This window comes from Aedes aegypti, chromosome 2, assembly GCF_002204515.2.
Source record: "Aedes aegypti strain LVP_AGWG chromosome 2, AaegL5.0 Primary Assembly, whole genome shotgun sequence".
Classification (NCBI taxonomy): Eukaryota; Metazoa; Arthropoda; class Insecta; order Diptera; family Culicidae; genus Aedes; species Aedes aegypti.
In genome coordinates this window covers 150,797,951-150,815,876 of record NC_035108.1, presented here as the reverse complement: position 1 = coordinate 150,815,876, position 17,926 = coordinate 150,797,951, and the positions used below count along the sequence as shown (strand labels likewise).

Genomic DNA, 17,926 nt, shown 5'->3' with positions numbered 1-17,926 from the left:
ATAATTTGTGCGGCATTTCTCTTTTGCTGTTGCTGGCGCTGTGCTGATCTGCATATTTCATAATTGATGCTCAGAGCAGAAGCGGTCCCCGTTGAGCCGCAATTAGTAAAGTTACATCGGTTTATCAGTGCGTAACACGGAGGGTAGCGTAACGGTTGAATTTTGCTAATTTTGGCACGAGTCTAACTAATTATTCAAAGATTTTTTATTTGTTGAGATGCGTTGATTGGGCAGTTACGAAAAATTTGGGAGAAAATTACTAAGATTACTTCAGTTATTATGTTGATCATTAGTGCCATGAACCGTAGGCTACGGGGCTGACATGAAAATGACAAGTTGCAGGAATTAGAGCATGTGTTATTTTTTATGAATATTTCAGTTTTACTTCACTATTTGTTTGAGTTGCAGAGTTGTATTTGATCCTTCGACACTTCTTCAGCTTACACTGTGATTACCAAATTATTTCGCGAATCTGATTGGGCGTGATTACATCATGGATCGCATCACCAACCATTGGTGACTCCCAGATCTTTACCTTATCCCACTAACCCAATATCCTTTCCATGACAACTGTGGAGATGCAGAGGTATACTCGGTCTCTAGTAACAACGGTTGTCTAACTAACTTTCCTTCCCTATCCCGATGACCGTTAGGACGTGGCCGGTGCCGATTTTTAAAAATTGAGCTCTCGATTTGTGCATATTGAAGAATGGTAAGCTGATCCCAAGCCCCATTCATTAATTCCCTGTGCAACTTCGATTGTTCTGGTCAATCACGGAGTAGCAACTACGAATTGTACGGTCATCTATACTCATGTTCATGCTCACTATTTGTTTGAGTTCCATGGGTGATGAGAATTCATAGATTCGAAGCAATATGAACAAAGGCATTGCAGAACATCTCTGTGTCAGTCAGATAAAGTTCCTTTTTAGTATTTTGCATTATTGTTTGGAAACGAAATATAATCGCACAAAAAAAATACAAAAAATGAGGAATAGGGAAAGTGTACCAGTTATGGCTATAGTGGTTCCCTATTTGGCCATATGTGTTTTATCGAAAACTTTCACATTTTCAATTTTTTTGAATGTTTCAACAACAAGATGTAATTTGAAAGACACAGAATGATTAAAAATTTGAAGATAATCAAATTTTCCCGTATGGCGAAATAGGGAATCATTATGTCCATAACTGGTACACCTACCCTACATTCAAAACATTATGATGTGTACAGGGATTATAATTTTCGCAGAAGTACACTTTCCGAGACATAATGAAGCTTTTTATTTAAAAAAAAAGTGTGTTATAGAAAAGGCACAAGTATAGACTTTTGCAGAGTCGGTAGACCATTAAGACCCGCACCCCTGGACGATTTGGAATACCTCGAATATCCGATCTCGAGTTGTTTAGACGTCTGTTCAATTTAAGGTAGCCATTGTATGCTTTCAAGGGTTAATTCACAAATTTCATAACGCTGAAATGGCCATCTTTGACACCCACCCACCCCCTCGTAACAAGTTTTGTATGAATATTCTACGAATTTTGTATGAGCTGTAACATTTCGAGAACACCCACCCACCCCCTTTAGCGTTATGAAATTTGTGAACAGGCCCTAATTGATTCATAATCTGATGTAGATTATGGTCGACTTCACTTATGATCAGGAGGCCTTGTAATTTCGAGGTTAATCCATAAAAAGGCGTTAACGACTTTGTTGCACTCTGATTGCTGATATATTTTGACACAATAGGGAAAGTGTACCAGTTATGGCCATAGTGGTTCCTTATTTGGACAAATGTGAAATTTTGATTGCCATACGATTCAAAAATGCAAAAAATTATCAATTAGCATACCTTTCTACATATTCGAAACTTGTAAATTAAGATTAAGATGAATCGAATCCGAACCTCGAATTTCTGAGAGAACAAATCTAGAGAACCAGATAACATTATTAGCTGAAAATTTGATATATTGGCCACTTGCTGGTGGTGTATAATCGATCAAATTTCAAGCGTAGAGCATTGTTTGGATCTCCAGATTTGTACTCTTGAAAATATGGGCCTTGGATTCGATTTATCTTCACCTTAACGTCATTGGAGGCAATTCTTTTATCCAAAACATCAAAATATTATTAATCATTCTTAAACTTATACGAAATGCTTCAGAAAAATTATTGTATTTTATTATTTTATTTATTTTAGTTTTTGAATTCTATTATTACTTTGATACTTTTTCTTATTGCATCCACAACTTTTTCTCTCGGTGCCAGCGAAAGCAATCGAGCCATAATTTACATGATTTTCCGTGTGTTTTGTTTGCAATAGAAATAATTTATGGCATGAACTGGTTCACTCTGCGATAACGCCACCAACTACCACCACAACCTATTATGCTTATGGCTATGCGATGCTCAAACAACGACGATGCTCCGTGGAATCAAGTTTTAAACATGAACAATTACAATAACCCAATGATTGGTGCCGGTCTTCCGATCCACTGAGTTGCGGTTCAAATCGGCCAGTTAGTGGGTACCTCCTGTTGCTGTAAAGTAGGTAAATGTGGCTTGGTGATGGAGAGGAAACTTCGATTTGGCTCGAACTTGCTGGCAGCGATTAGGGGGGAAAATTATTGCTGTTTTACAACTATTTTCGGTTTTTCGAACGCAACATTAGGCTCTGTGGTTGGGTCAACAATAAAACAATAAGCTGTCGAACATAATTAATGCAATCGAAGCGATAATTGGTCCCATGGAAGTCGATGCTATGATAGGGTGTGATTTAACACTAATTATTTATGATGGTCAACTATGTGACTGGGTGGTTAGGTCGATGGTCAATCAGAGTCAAACTTTTATGTTTTTTTTATTAATTTATTTTTATTTTATCAACTAGGAAAAGTTGATATATGTTATTGCCTAAGTAATTTTAATAAGTCTTCATATATGGTGTAATTGACGTGAGTTTTAGGGTAGTTAGTCTTACTTGACATTCAGTAATACATACAACATAATATTTTGCTTCAATGCTACAGATATCAATGTAAGTAGTGCCACGTTATCTGAAAAAAAAAATCCCTTTTCGGCTTCGAAAAACCAATCAAGCAGTTAGTATACACTGTGCCTCAAACGTACCCTTCCTTATCTTCAATTTTTCTTACTTTCAGGTCTGTGAAATTTCGGCATAGTGAAGATATGGAGAAAATTCTCCTTTTCAATCGATTTATCGTTGGTTCAGTGTATTAATCAACCAAAATTAAGTACTAACAAAAAAGTGCAAACACGATTTTCAGCAACCAAAAAATAATTCACAGGTTATCGAAACCGGGCACACGATGGATCCGGACGACTTGATCACGTTGCGGGTCCAGTACCTGGTGGATAGCGATCCGTTCAACAGCTTTGCCATGTATCCGATTCCGTCACGTGCTCCGGCGTTCTCGTTTGCAAGTTCAGCGCCACTGGCCACGCAGCTCGGTGGCTTGCTGCGACACTTGGGAGCTCCACAGCGGGTAAGATGCATATTAGTTTCCTTTGGTGGCGGTTACATTTATCAAGTGGCGTAATATGGAATGCCGGGTAGTCATTCGTTTGGAAGAAAACTATTTATCCATAGTTGTGAATCACCTTGAACTTTTCTCCATTATCGCTAGTTTTAGGTATACACGCAAGTTTACGAATATGAGCAACTTCAAATGTTTCCTGCGAATGCTTTCACGATGTTATAATCTCAAAATGTGTGTGTGTACCAAACAGACTTGTGCGCCGAAAAAATTTAAGGTGTTAATTAGCATCACTTCAAAAAGGACACAGATTTGTTTCACTTGGCCCAGAGAAGCATTGTTTACCATAATAATTGCTAGGTATGAGTGCAAAAAAATGATTGCTAATCAATGAATTTCTTGTTTGCAAATTCCCATCGTAATAGGCTGTTTTTCATCACGTCAATCTGTCATGTAACGGCCAACTTTCCTGCACTGAACACACTTAATAGTAGTTTACGGAACAAGTTGCAGAATGATGATTTTTACAGCACGAGTCGTAAATTTGTTCTACGAGGCTTGCCGAGTAGGATAATTACGATGAGTGCTGTAAAAATCGAGTTCTGCAACGAGTTACGTACAACATTTTTTGCAATTTCGTAGAGGGTATCAGAAATTATATCGAAATCCATTCACCATTATTTTACAATTTCTTAAAAATTGTTTTGTTATGATTCATTACGCAACTCAAAATAGTTGCGTAATGAGAAAGGGTTGCGTAATGAATCATTACAGCACTGGTTTCAGTTGCGTAATGACTATTCCCGCACTGCATACTTCAGTGCAGGAAAGTAGGCCGTTCCATGACAGATTGGCGTGAGAAAAAACAGCCTATTACGATGAGAAATTGCAAAAAATATTTTACAGATTCCTGTGAAATCTCAACAGCTGAACGATTCGGTAAAATAAATTGACGGAGTACGGTAAATTTTCACAGTGTTCGGTAAAAATTCACCGGAATCCGTAAAATTCCGACGAAATTACGGTGTTTTATTTCACCGAACTGTTCAGCTGTTGAGATTACGGTGAAATTCACCGTAAGAGCTTAGTGTGAAGTATACAGTGCGGGAATATTCATTACGCAACTGAAACCAGTGCTGTAATGATTCATTACGCAACGCTTTCTCATTACGCAACTGTTTTGAGTTGCATAATGTATCATTGCGCAACGATTTTTCAGAAATTATAAAATTATGGTGAATTTATTCCGATATAATTTTTGATACCCTCAAGTGCTCTTCTATGAAATTGCAATATAGTAGTTTACAGAACAAGTTGCAGAATGATGATTTTTACAGCACGAGTCGTAAATTTATCCTACGAGGCTTGCCGAGTAGGATAATTACGACGAGTTAATGTTGTTTTGCATTGAGCAAAATATATGAAATATTTTCCTTTTATGAATTTTTCCAATGCGATATATAGTTTTTGATTTTTTCTGCTGTTTATTAGTTCGGAAATGTAGCTCAAAGATATATAACGAAACAAAATACACTTTTAAGCAATGAGGAAGTCATGTCCGTGTTACAATATTATTCTCGACGCCGAGCAAACTCATCACTGCTGGTCTGTTGCCAAACCATTAAATTTTACATCCGCTTATCTCTCATATAAAGGATCACTAACGTGAGGTTTCTGGGGAAGAATGTGGCGAAAGGATTCTACCCCATTACCCCGAATGCCATTAACCTGAACGCCATTACCCCGAATTCCAAAACCCCGAACGTCCCATCACCCCGAATGACATTACCCCGAATTCCAATATCGCGGGGAAATGTCATCAATATCATCATGTCATGATAATTGTAAATTCGGGGAAATTGCATTCGGGGTGATGGAATTCGGGGTAATAGTACATTCGGGGTAATGGAATTCGGGGTGATGGCAATCGGGGAAATGGCATTCGGGGTAATGGGGTAGAATCCGAAAGGATTCTACCCCATTACCCCGAATCCCATAACCCCGAATCCCATTACCCCGAATCCCATTACCCCGAATGCCATTAACCTGAACGTCATTACCCCGAATTCCAAAATTCCGAACGTCCCATCACCCCGAATGACATTACCCCGAATTCCAATATCGCGGGGAAATGTCATCAATATCATCATGTCATGATAATTGTAAATTCGGGGAAATTGCATTCGGGGTGATGGAATTCGGGGTAATGGAATTCGGGGTGATGGCAATCGGGGAAATGGCATTCGGGGTAATGGGGTAGAATCACAGAATTGTAAGCAAAATGATAGGCGATGCTAATCTTTGGAATCTGGTGGAAAAAATGGTGGTGGAGATAACATCTATCTTGCAGATAAACTGGCGGGAAGAACAGCGAAGCGAGAGGCAGAGAGCAGTGCCTGGCATCGGGTCGTCGGGGCGCTAATGAACCGGAAGTCAACCCCCAACCGGAATCGTTTGACCGACCTCGGCACTCGAGTCAGCCTGACGAAGAAAGAAGACGAAGATCTCCCCTGCGATAGCCGCCGGTAGTCGGGGCACCATCAGTGCGGACGTCTCCCCAACCGGTACTGGTGACAACCTCCGACGCCGGGGGAACTCAGAAGGAGAAGGAAGTGAGAAGAGATGAACGATGAGAGGAGGCAGAAAAGCGGAAGAAGATGGAACGGCAGTCTGCTCAACATGCAAGAGCAAACCACTGGCAGACTGCGCAGAGTGCAAGAGCACAGAGCGGGAAAACGTCAAGAACGTAAGAGAAGTGCTGATTGGCTATGTAAAAGTGTAATTATATCCTAATGCAAAATTGCTTGAAAAGTCAAAAGAAAATTTGACAATTGCATAAAATCCACACATGAACTGTCAAGTGCGCTGTGTAACAGATTCTAAGCGTTCACTAAAAAGAGCCATTTTGTCCATCTCTAGCTTACATAGAACATGGGGCAAGTAAGCGTCGAAGAGCAGTACTATATGGATATCCTCAGCAAAACCTTGTAGCTTATGCGACCGCGTGACGATGATACTGCTTCTTTGCACGCCTGCTCTCCTTATAGCTCCTTTGAGGGCAATGCTGAACAAAAGGTTCAACATCTAAGGTTACAAAGGAGATCGCATCCCATCCGCAACACACACACACTTGATTTAGATCCATCTAACGTTTCACGAATCAGTCCAATCAGTTTCGTCGGGAAACCATGTTCTATCATTATCTGCCATAACTCATTTCTCTTTAGTGAATCGTACGTCGACTTGAAATCAATACACAGATGATGAGTCTGCAAGTTGTATTCTTGGATCTTATGTATAAAGGATTTGTCGGAAGGTAAACAAATGATCCGTTGCTGGTCGACCCTCACGAAACCCAGCTTGGTATTCGCCGACGAAGGACTCCTCCAGCCTCAATCTGTTGAATAGAATACGCAACATTGTTTTGTACGCCAAATACTATGCCAAAGCCGAGCACTCGACACTGAAGAAGTCTGTAAGTCGCAGACGAAATAGGCCTATCTGTCAAGATAAGCAACACATATTAGAGTTTAAAGGTATTTGCTCACCTTAGTGATTTTAGTATTTTTTTTTTTTTTTGCAAAAAGTGAAGTGTTAAAGTTCATTTGTAGTTTTAATGCCAAAGCCGTTATTCCTCGGTATTTGACGTACTCTAGTCTGTGTCCCTTCTTATACAGAGGGCAGATGAGGCCTCCAGCCAGCTAGTAGGCAGCTCTTCTTCCTCCTATACCCTTAACAGCGTACGGTGCAGTACTTCGTACAGCTTTTTACTACCTTGCTTGAAAATATTGGTCGGGAGCTCGTATTTTCCAGCAGCTTTCAACTCTCTGATTGCCTGTTTAACCTCTCCTAGCGTCGAGAGATCCACGGATTGTTCATTGTTGCTGATGAAAAATCTGTTCTCAGACGCGCCAGTTTTCTCTCCCTTCAACAAATGCTCAAAGTGCCCTTTCCACCTGGCAGCCACCATTGTTTTGTCAGTTAGCAAGTTACCTTCACGGCCATTGCACATGACGGGAGACGTCCTTGTTTTCTCCGCACGCCACCTACAGTTTCGTAATATTTCTCTGCATATCATTTTGTTCCATGCTGTTCTGCGCCTCAGTAATAATATCTTCTTCATACTACTTTTTCTTTCTACGGTATATGTTTTGCTCGGCTGCTCTCACTTCCTTGTACCGCGTCCAATTCTGCCGGTTACCAGACACTAATATCCAGCTTCTGGCAACATTCTTCTCATCTGTCACCTATTGACACTCCTCATCAAACCAACCATTTCTAGGTCGTCTCTGAGTAGTACCTATCATCTCTCGTGCTGCTGCACTCATCGCTCTGTGGATAGACTCCCACAGACTTTTCTCATCGTAATAGGCCATTTTTATCACTCCAGTTTGTCATTGAACACAATGGTTATCTGTTTTGAGCTATACAGTGTTGTAAGAGTCATTACGTTACTGATTACAAACGTTGTTAAGTTACGCAACTGTTGTGAGTTAAGTAACGAATCATTACAAAACAGAAATCCAGAAATTGCACAAAAGTCACATCCCGATAGGTTTCTGATACACCTTTTAAGAAATGAAAAAAAAAAAATTCAATTCGTGATAGTTTGATGATTTCTATGGTTAAGCTACGTTTCCCCGAAGCTATCAGGTATCAGGCTCCAGAGGCACGTTCCCCGCCATTTGGGAGATTTGTGCCATCGCCATATTTGAGCCTATTTCATCATTTACCCGATGGGAGAGGATAGGGAAGGGAAAGATGGGAGGAAATAGGAGTGGTGTTCCTTGAAGAGGGAAAATCTCATAAGCCAGAGGTTCCCAAACTTTTTATGTTTGTGGCGCCCTTGACAATTTTCTGGGAATGGCGCGGCGCACCAGAATGAAAAAAGCGGAAGTTGAACATTTTAATTATTTATAAATTTAAGCTATTTTGAATTCTTTTGAATTTCATTGTTTTTAGTATTATTACAAGAACAACATCACAATAACCTAGAGGTAAGAAGTATCACTGAAAACAGAATTTCTATATGATGGCTAGCTTGCTTTCTCAGGCTGATTTGACAGAATTAGAGTGATATTTCAAATCACAGAACAAATTAAAATTTTAATATTGATTTTTGAATAATATCTTGATATTAAGCCTAGAATTTAGTCTCACATATAAGGATGAAATGCAAAAAAAAAATATAAACGTAAAGCTTCTGTGTTTTATAAGGGAATATTCCACTTTTAAGGGTAAGATGCATCGAAGTAAAGCTAGAAACTTTCCGGAAAATCAGACATAAATTGAATTTGAATATTTAATCGATTGGTTCCACCAGCGAGTGATCAATCGAACATGTTTTCAGCTTAAACGGATATTTTGATGTCCAGTTTTGTGCTCCTGGAAATTAGAGTTATGGCTTCGATTGATCCTCACTTTAAACATTACCCAAGTAACACCGAAAACATAAATCCAAATTTAAAAATACACAGTTTTTCCTACAATGATTGCTAGAAAGTTTTTGAAACATGTCATGTCTCACATAAGTCGCTATTTTGTTTTGTTTAACCTTTCAATATTGAACTTGAATGGAGATGTTCTACTAAGGCATAAAATTTGTTTTGCAATACAAATCTACCATTTTGCTGAAAATGTTCTAATAATGTCTACTATGTTTCAACCATACTATGTTTTATATTTGTCTTCTTATGTTTATCAAAACATGTGTTTGGTTATATGTCTTATTTCGGTTGTTTTAGACATGTACGACAAATAAACAGTCTCAATATGTCATATTCATGTAACATGTATGTCACAATATATACTCTTTTCAAACATGTTTTGAATAAACAAATAATGTGTATTTTCAGTCAAATATAAGTTTTTCTAGTTGTCTTTAAAACAAATGCAACAAAAGTGACATTTAATACTTTTGATAGCATGGATGATACACTGCCGGCTAAGAAATTCGCCATATGGTGTTCACTGAATACTTTTAAGCAAATGTTTTGAGTAAATTATTATTTTTAAGGTATGCTCTAAATGCCGATTTATCAATTTATATGAATGAATAGAGTGCGGTGGTTGTTTGCCACTGTTCAGTACGAAAAAGGTTCAATGGTACAATTGAATTGTAGGAAAAAATATAAATACTTAGAAAACACTTCAAAGTCATTTGCTATAGAAGTTTTCCGTCAACAAAATTGTAACATAAAGTTTGCCGGAATTGTTTTTGGTAATAACATGATTTCGGGTACAAATCAACAACGGTTTGTGAGATTTGAGAAACAACTTCCATGCTACAACTTCCATTTATGCTGTCATAGTCAAGTGATTTATCAAACTTATATCACACTGTAAATTAATGATCACACTAGTTGTCCCTGAAAACTTTTCACTGCCTTGAATGGAAAAATGGCAAATGATTGGCAATGAAATTTTTATCTTTTCCCAAAACACTCGTCATGCAGTGTGTCTAAGGGGACCATCTTTAATTTTTGAATTTAATTTTGAATATTTACCATAACGATGAGATTTTTGTTCTGAAGCTTTGAAAAAAGTAATAATAGTTCAGTAAAAGTTCAGTGTATTAGTAGAAAACATAATAATGAACTAATTTGCAAAATGTGATGATTCCTTTTTGGAAATATTTACTTGGCTTGATGTCGAAAAATGAATATTGAACGATTTATAAGGGCGAATTGATTTTTTTGAAGCAAAAGTGCATATTTCACCGTAATTTTTGATTCGCATATTAATTTAGTGTTAAATAACAGTTGTGCAATCAAAAATGATGGCTTGTCAATGTTTGCACTTTTACATTTTTCATTGTCGACCATCCAATACATTTCCACTACCAAATGTTCTCAGTATTTTGTTGCGTTAATGGTTTTTTGGACAAAGTATAATACGTAATTATGTATACCTAATCCCATATGATACATAATTTTGACAACAAAAATATGTTGCACAAGCTCCACCTTCTGCGCTTTTCCAGTCATATATAAGTATGAATTCCAGTTTTTTCGCTATGAAACAGAACATTCTCATTAGTCATATTGAAGTCATTGTGATTTATATGAGACATGTTGTGTTACTTGGGATATTAACAACATTAAATTTAGTTTAAATTTATGTTTCAATAAACTAAACGTCGTTTTCATACCCACATTTCATATTGTTTTTATGAAGAAATCATTTTTATTTATTTTTTGTACAACTTTTTAACATGCAGTTCAATTTTTATTTGGATTGTTGAAAATTGAAAAGGTGAAATAACATTTGATTTAACCCTCTAATACCCAAATTTTTATTTTTGATCTAAATATCATTTTTAGTTACCTAAAATCGTTTTAAACACGTTTTGGGCAATGATTTATTTTTAATTCAAAAATCTATAAATTTTGGTTTTTGATTTTTTTTCATTTTTATTTTTTATTTTTCCCTATCCTTTTTAATTTTTTCTTGAAGCCTCTTCTAGTTACTGATTTTCAGCAATAATAAAAATTCAAGTTTATACGGTACTTTTAAAAATATTAAATTTTTATTTTTTTCTGGCATTTTTTTTTTTTTCCGTGTAATTAACGAAAAAACAGGTTTGAAATTATTTTAATACGATCAAGCTCTTCTTCTGTGATAGGTTTGTCGAAGAAAAATAAAAAAGGTACGATTTTTTATATTACACGTTAAATGCACCTCAGGCCCCCGAGATGAGCCAGCCTCGGGCTGCAAATCTCGTTAACAAAGATAATAATTATAACCTCAGGCATTTATAGGTTACTAGTGGTCCCGGCAAACTTCATCTTGCATCAAGTAGGCTGTTAAAAAACGTCATGGCACGTCTCATACAAAATGACAATCCCGTCCACTCTCACTGTTTCGACTATCATGGTGAATATCCTGAAAATTTTATACACACAAACACGTCGGAGCACTTCAGGAACATAACTACGGAAGAATTTTTGAAATCCGATAATCCGTTCTCCAGCCATTTCGTGACATACAAACACCCTTCCATTTTTATTTAAATAAGATATACGAAAACAGTTTTTCAAACAATTTAAAAAAAAAATACAAAACAGTTTCGAAAGTCATAAAAATGTTTTCTTATATGCGTGTTATGAGTCAAAGTTTAAGCCAAAAATAAAATCATTTTGATTTCCGAGCTACGAAAATAATACACAAAATTTCAAAAAGTACCCCGTCTAAGAGTATCAATCAAAATGGTAGACTTTCATAAGAAAAACATAAAATGTGGTTCTCAGACCTGACGGAAATGCATTGTTCCAGAAACCAACTTGAGGAAGAAAAATGATGTGTCGTCGACATTCGAAAAAAAAAATGATAATTCAACATTACAAAATTAAATCCACTATCCTTCTTTCTTGTACTGCTTAGAAATATAAAAGGGTTTTTTCAAAGCAAATAAGGAAGCCAATACTATCAGAAAAATGATCGAAATGTTCAATAAGAGTCAATGAGTAAAACTATGAAGGAATCAGTACCGATGTCATCACATAATTTAAATGTTAGGTACATTTGCACCTGATTTATTATCTTCACAATTGTTTTAACAATTTTTGATATCTAAAATATTGAGCACGTATTAGCTTATAAGCTTATTTCAAGTTTGGTAGGGATCAACTCGCGGCGCCCCTGGAAAAGTTCTACGGCGCACCAGGGCGCCGCGGCGCACAGTTTGGGAAGTGCTGTCATAAGCGAATTGAGATCACTGGTCATCTGATATGCACTCTTCTTTATTTCATTAGCGGCTCTTTCGAGTTCCACTGTACTTTCTGACAACAATTGTATAGTAGATAACGACAAAATATCTCCATCTTTTGGTTGCATATCATCCTTTGTAGTGTAACACTCTGTCACTGAAGATCATTCTTGCACCTTAGTGGCCTCCATCGCTTTTTGGGAAACGGGTCATTCGAGGAAACTGGAATTCAGGGAAATTACAGTCGAGGAAAAGTAATACAAACGATTTATACATAACTTATCCTAATTATCGAACTCGAGTAGCCTCGTTGGACTTTAAAATCACCATTCTGCAACTCGTTGCGTAAAATACTATTACTTAACTTGATGTCGGAACTATAACTAACAAAAATTGTGCTGAACGAGATTTTCAAAACTCTGGCGTGGAAGTTAGGTTCAAATTGCTGTTCAATTTAAAGTTGAAATATACTTTCCATACTAGTGAGGGTATCTATGAAGTAATCCTTGGAATATATCCTGAAAAAATCTCCTTAAACAGTCGACAAAAATCTGAGGAGGCATCCGTTTATTAATTGACAGATAGATAAGATGATATAATGCAACAGTTATTCGTGTAATCCTAAAAAAAATTCTGGTGCAATAGAATCTCGATTTTCGAAGTCTTCTATGAAGTAGATTCTAGAAACGTATTTTACTAAATTCGTAAATTGAGTCAGTACCAATAAATGGGAAATTTTATATTGGAATGATAAATTACGCAGAAATAATGTGATATATTTTCAACTTTTTAATTGCAGTTGAGTTCAGAGGTGTTAAATTAAAGAAATATTATCACAATAAAGTTTGTCATACTGTCCTACACTTCAAGATACTCTGGAACATACTCTTCAGGTCTACAAGCGTGATCTTTGAAACTTTGAATATGCAATAAAGTTCATAGCAATATGTTTCTTTTGTTGATGTATTGTTGGGTCGTATTTAAGAAATGTTTTGAGCAATCCAAGAACTTCCTGGAATATAGGTTTTTAGATTTACACTCCCGTGCAAAAGTTTGGGTTCACCCCCTCAAAAACATACAAAAGTGTTCTTTCCATATCTCTGTGATTACATATCTAATTGAAACTCTCTAAGCCACATTCGAAAGGCAAAGAGTTATTTTAACTTCGTATGTATTTTTCCAAGAACATTTTTTAAATTTTGTATGCTAAATTTTTACTTACAGTTGTTACATTTTTCAAAAAACACACTGAAAAATCATCTCTAATTTCCTCAGCATTGGATCGACCACAATTTTCAATGAAAGTGTCATTAGAATCGTAATCTTATATTATTTGAAGAGACCCCACGAAATTTTGGCGGAAAAATCTGGAAAGTTTTCAATATTAATGAAACAGTCAGTCAAGTCATCGTGCAAAAGTTTGGGTTAGGTACTTTTACTGAGACGCTCGATTTGAAAACTGTGGCAAAGTTGTAGTTGATGAATATATATCCCAGTATCAATGTAGCTCTAATCCCCAAAAGAACATGAGCAAACACTATGACCGATTGAATGAATTGCTTGCTTTTCCCATAATAATTCCCATATAAACTTTGAAGGGCTTGTGCAGTCTCAGTTTTCATCCGAATGAGCTAAAATTTTGGGAGGACACTCAGAATTCGATCTAGAATCAAATGAGCGGTGTGGAGCAAAAACGATTTTTTGAACAACTCTAATAACTAGGGTAATTTGCCCATTATTGCGGTATTCCCTATTATTGCGGTATAAGAATTAAACCCTCATTATTAATCGAAAACTCTATTTTCTATGGATATTATGGATGACGATGAAAGCTTATAGTATTCCCAAGCTGTACCAGATGAATGCTTCAAAAATTAAATGATTTTGATCGTTGGAAGAACAGTTTCAAATGATGCATCAAGAAAAGTCTATATTTTTAACCAGCCTCTCTATCTACGGGCGGGTTTTCATAAGCTTAAAATTTTAAGTTTAGAACCAAAACAAGTATGTATAGCGCGTATATCAGTTCAGTATGGATGTAGTTACATGATAGATATTGAATTTTGAATAAAAGTTCTATATTTTTGAGAAAAAGCATATACCGCAATAATAGGACAATGAAAATAGCTTTTTGCCTATTATTGCGGTATCTGCAAATCTCATTCAAAAATTGGATATTTCAATAGTAATTTTAAATGTAATTGCTGAAAACATTATTTATATTATTAGGATACTAATTAGGGACATAATTTTGAGTTATCCATACATTTATTTAGTCAAACAAAAGGTTTATGTATATTTTTACCCTGTGATTCCTCTTATTTACGAATATTTTGCAAATAAACACAATGTTTTACCAAAAAATCACGTAAACTGATTGAAAATCGGAACACATGCCAAAAATACGTTGAAAAACTAAGATATAAGATGATGGCAAGGAAGCAATCCTTTAAACTTGTGTTGCTAGTGGAAAATATTTCTAAAAACATCAAAATTATACGTTATACTTAGGTCAACAAATTCATTTCTTATATAGCGACTAGTGGTCTCGGATGGAAGAACCTTGTCTATTCACTTTAACATTGTCCACCTACGACGAAAGAAGAGATGAAACCGACAGAAAATCATTCGGTTCTGTTGATTTGTTTTCGAATCGTGACATAAAGTAATGCATTAGTTTTCCTCATAGATATGTCCAAAGTCACACAAACTGACAGTACCGTGCAGTGTCATTAACATGGAGGGAGCATAATTTCAATGCTCGAACATTGTGTGGTATTGAATGTATACCCGACCAGAACCACATAACAAGATTATAACACATTCCTATCAGCAGCAGTTAAAAATAACAGAAGTTAATATAATTTTGTTATCAACATGGCTTTGTTCTCAACTTGTTATATTTTTAGTAACACATTTATAACAACATTTGTTATATTTTTGACTTCGCATTTATAAGTTTGTTGCAAATTACATCCGATCCCGACCAGAACCACATAACAAAATTATAACACATTCTTATCAGCAGCTGTTAAAAATAACAAAAGTTGATATAATTTTGTTATCAGAATTGCTTTGTTCTCAATTTGTTATATTTTCAGTAACACATTTATAACAACATTTGTTATATTTTTGACATCTCTTTTATAAGTTTGTTGCAAATAAAATCCGATCCCGACCAGAACCACATAACAAAATTATAACACATTCCTATCAACAGCTGTTAAAAATAACAAAAGTTGATATAATTTTGTTATCAGAATTGCTTTGTTCTCAATTTGTTATATTTTCAGTAACACATTTATAACAACATTTGTTATATTTTTGACATCTCTTTTATAAGTTTGTTGAAAATAAAATCCGATGACATAAACGGTAACATGATTTGCAATAATTCTGTTGTTTTGTAACATCCTTGCAACACATTCTGTAATAATTTTGTTATAATTATAATAAGGTTTGTTATATTTTAGTTTAGATTGGTGCAAATTTTGTTAGAATTTTTGTTATTTTAACTACTAACGGTACATGTTTTATAACAACTGGTGACATAAAAACATCATATCAGGGGAACACATTCTGTTATAATCTTGTTTTTTCCGTCTGGTCGGGATGTCATAAACAGTAACATAGTTTGCAATAATTTTGTTATTTTGTAACATCCTTGCAACACATTCTGTAATAATTTTGATATAATTATAACAGGGTTTGTTATATTTTAGTTTAATTTGGTGCTAATTTTGTTAGAATTTTTGTTATTTTAACTACTAACGGTACATGTTTTATAACAACTGGTGATATAAAAAAATCATATCAGGGGAACACATTCTGTTATAATCTTGTTTCTTCCATCTGGTCGGGTATTGAATGTAATAAAATCTATGATTTTTGGTATACCGCAATAATAGGACGGCACTACCGCAATAATAGGACATAATACCGCAATAATAGGACAGAGGAAGAGCTTCAGATTTATGTCAAAAAAATGTATGTATGACTCCAAACATTACTTTTTTACTTCACTATACTCCAGATAAAGGATAGTTTTAACACTTAACATTGCAAAATACTATAATATTTAGATTTTGGACACTGCAATACGATCTTAATTTCAATACCGTGCTTAAGTCCTCCATAATAGGACGGATACCCTACTGCATGAGCCCCTTGAAAAATGTTTTTTGCAATTTCTCAACGTAATAGGCTGTTTTTCATTCCGCCAATCTGTCATGAAACGGCCTACTTTCCAGCACTGAAGTTTGCAGTGTGGAAATAGTCATTACGCAACTGAAACCAGTGCTGTAATGATTTATTACGCAACGTTTTCTCATTACGCAACTGTTTTGTTTTGCGTTATGAAGCATAACACAACAATTTTTCAGAACTTGTAAAATAATGGTGAATGCATTCCGATATAATTTCTGATATCCTCAAGTGGTTTACTACAAAATTGCAAAAAATGTTGTACGTAACTGGTTGCAGAACTCGATTTTTATAGCACTCGTCATAATTATCCTACTCGACAAGCCTCGTAGGATAAACTTACGACTCGTGCTGAAAAAATCATCATTATGTAACTTGTTCAGTTAACTACTATTATATTACTCCTGACAATAGTTCTTTTATAATCACTGAGGCAATTTCTTTGAAAAAATATTCGATCCGTTCGCTCATTAATCTTAAGAAAACTTGAAGCCAAAATCCTTAACAGATCCTTCAATAAATCATTCTGGATAATCTGAGTCAATCAATTTTTAGTAGAAATTTTCGGTGAAATCTCTGAAAAAAGGTGGAAATATATTATAACAGGTATCTCTAAAATGCTACTGATGGCATACAACACTGAAAAAACTGTTGGTAGAATGAAAGCAAGAGTTCCAGGAGATTCTTTTTCAGAATTTCTTTTCAAATGTGAAAATTCTGAAAGAATTTTAGATCAATGTAGCACTTGCTGGAAAAAGTCAATTTCTTGAAAAAAAAAAATCCTGGAAGCATCGCTGATAACATTACCGGCGGAACCACTGGATAAATTCTAGCAAAAATGTCTGTTCGTACTATTGGATAGAGCATTGAAGAAGTTTCTAGTGAAATTGCTGAAAAATAATTGGAGAAAGTTCTAGAATATTTATTTTGCATTTCAAAGTAAACACTACCAGTACAGGAATTCAAAGTAAGCGAAAAATCGAAAAGATTCCTTAAGTAAAGTTTCGGAGGAATCTCAGATAAAAATCTATATGAAACGTTTGAAGGGAACTATGGAAGAATTCCTTCGAAAAATTGTTAGAAGAAGAATGAATTCAACCCAAAAAATCTTAAGAAGAAACCCTAAAAATAATGGAAGTGTTTCTGGAAGAAGCAGTTCATAAGAGAATAATTGGAGGAACCCCTTGAGAAATTCTTGGAATTAAGAAAGAAAATCAACTTAAATGCCTGGATAAGTTCTGAAAGGAATAATTTGAGAAATACTAAGAGGAATTCCATGTTCATAATGTAGAGAAATGTCCGAATGAATTCCATAAGATAATCAATAGAGGCATTCTTGGTGGCAAGCATCGTAGAATTATCGTAAAAATTTTATTTGACATCCATGGAGAATTTCTTGGAAAAATTCAAAATAGAACCGCAAAAGGAATTTTTGGGAGAAATTCCAGAAAAAATCTTCTATTGAACCTATCCGGAAATCACTGTTAAAGTTAATGGAGTAATTCGTATGAAGTAAAATTT

The 17,926-nt window shown here is 35.4% G+C and overlaps 1 protein-coding gene across 11 annotated transcripts in view; it reads left to right on the top strand.

Annotated features, from left to right (window-relative positions):
- LOC5572977 (FH1/FH2 domain-containing protein 1) overlaps positions 1 to 17,926 on the top strand; it is a 467,818-nt gene that overhangs the window by 215,866 nt on the left and 234,026 nt on the right. The window contains exon 2 of one of the 11 annotated variants that reach the window (XM_021842730.1): positions 3,160 to 3,504. The exons of 9 other annotated variants lie outside the window; for them this stretch is intronic. In XM_021842730.1, coding sequence (XP_021698422.1) covers positions 3,328 to 3,504 — 177 coding nt within the window. In that variant the 5' untranslated portion in view covers positions 3,160 to 3,327. The remainder of the gene's footprint in view (positions 1 to 3,159; positions 3,505 to 17,926) is intronic. One more of the 11 variants, XM_021842731.1, reaches the window with a different exon arrangement.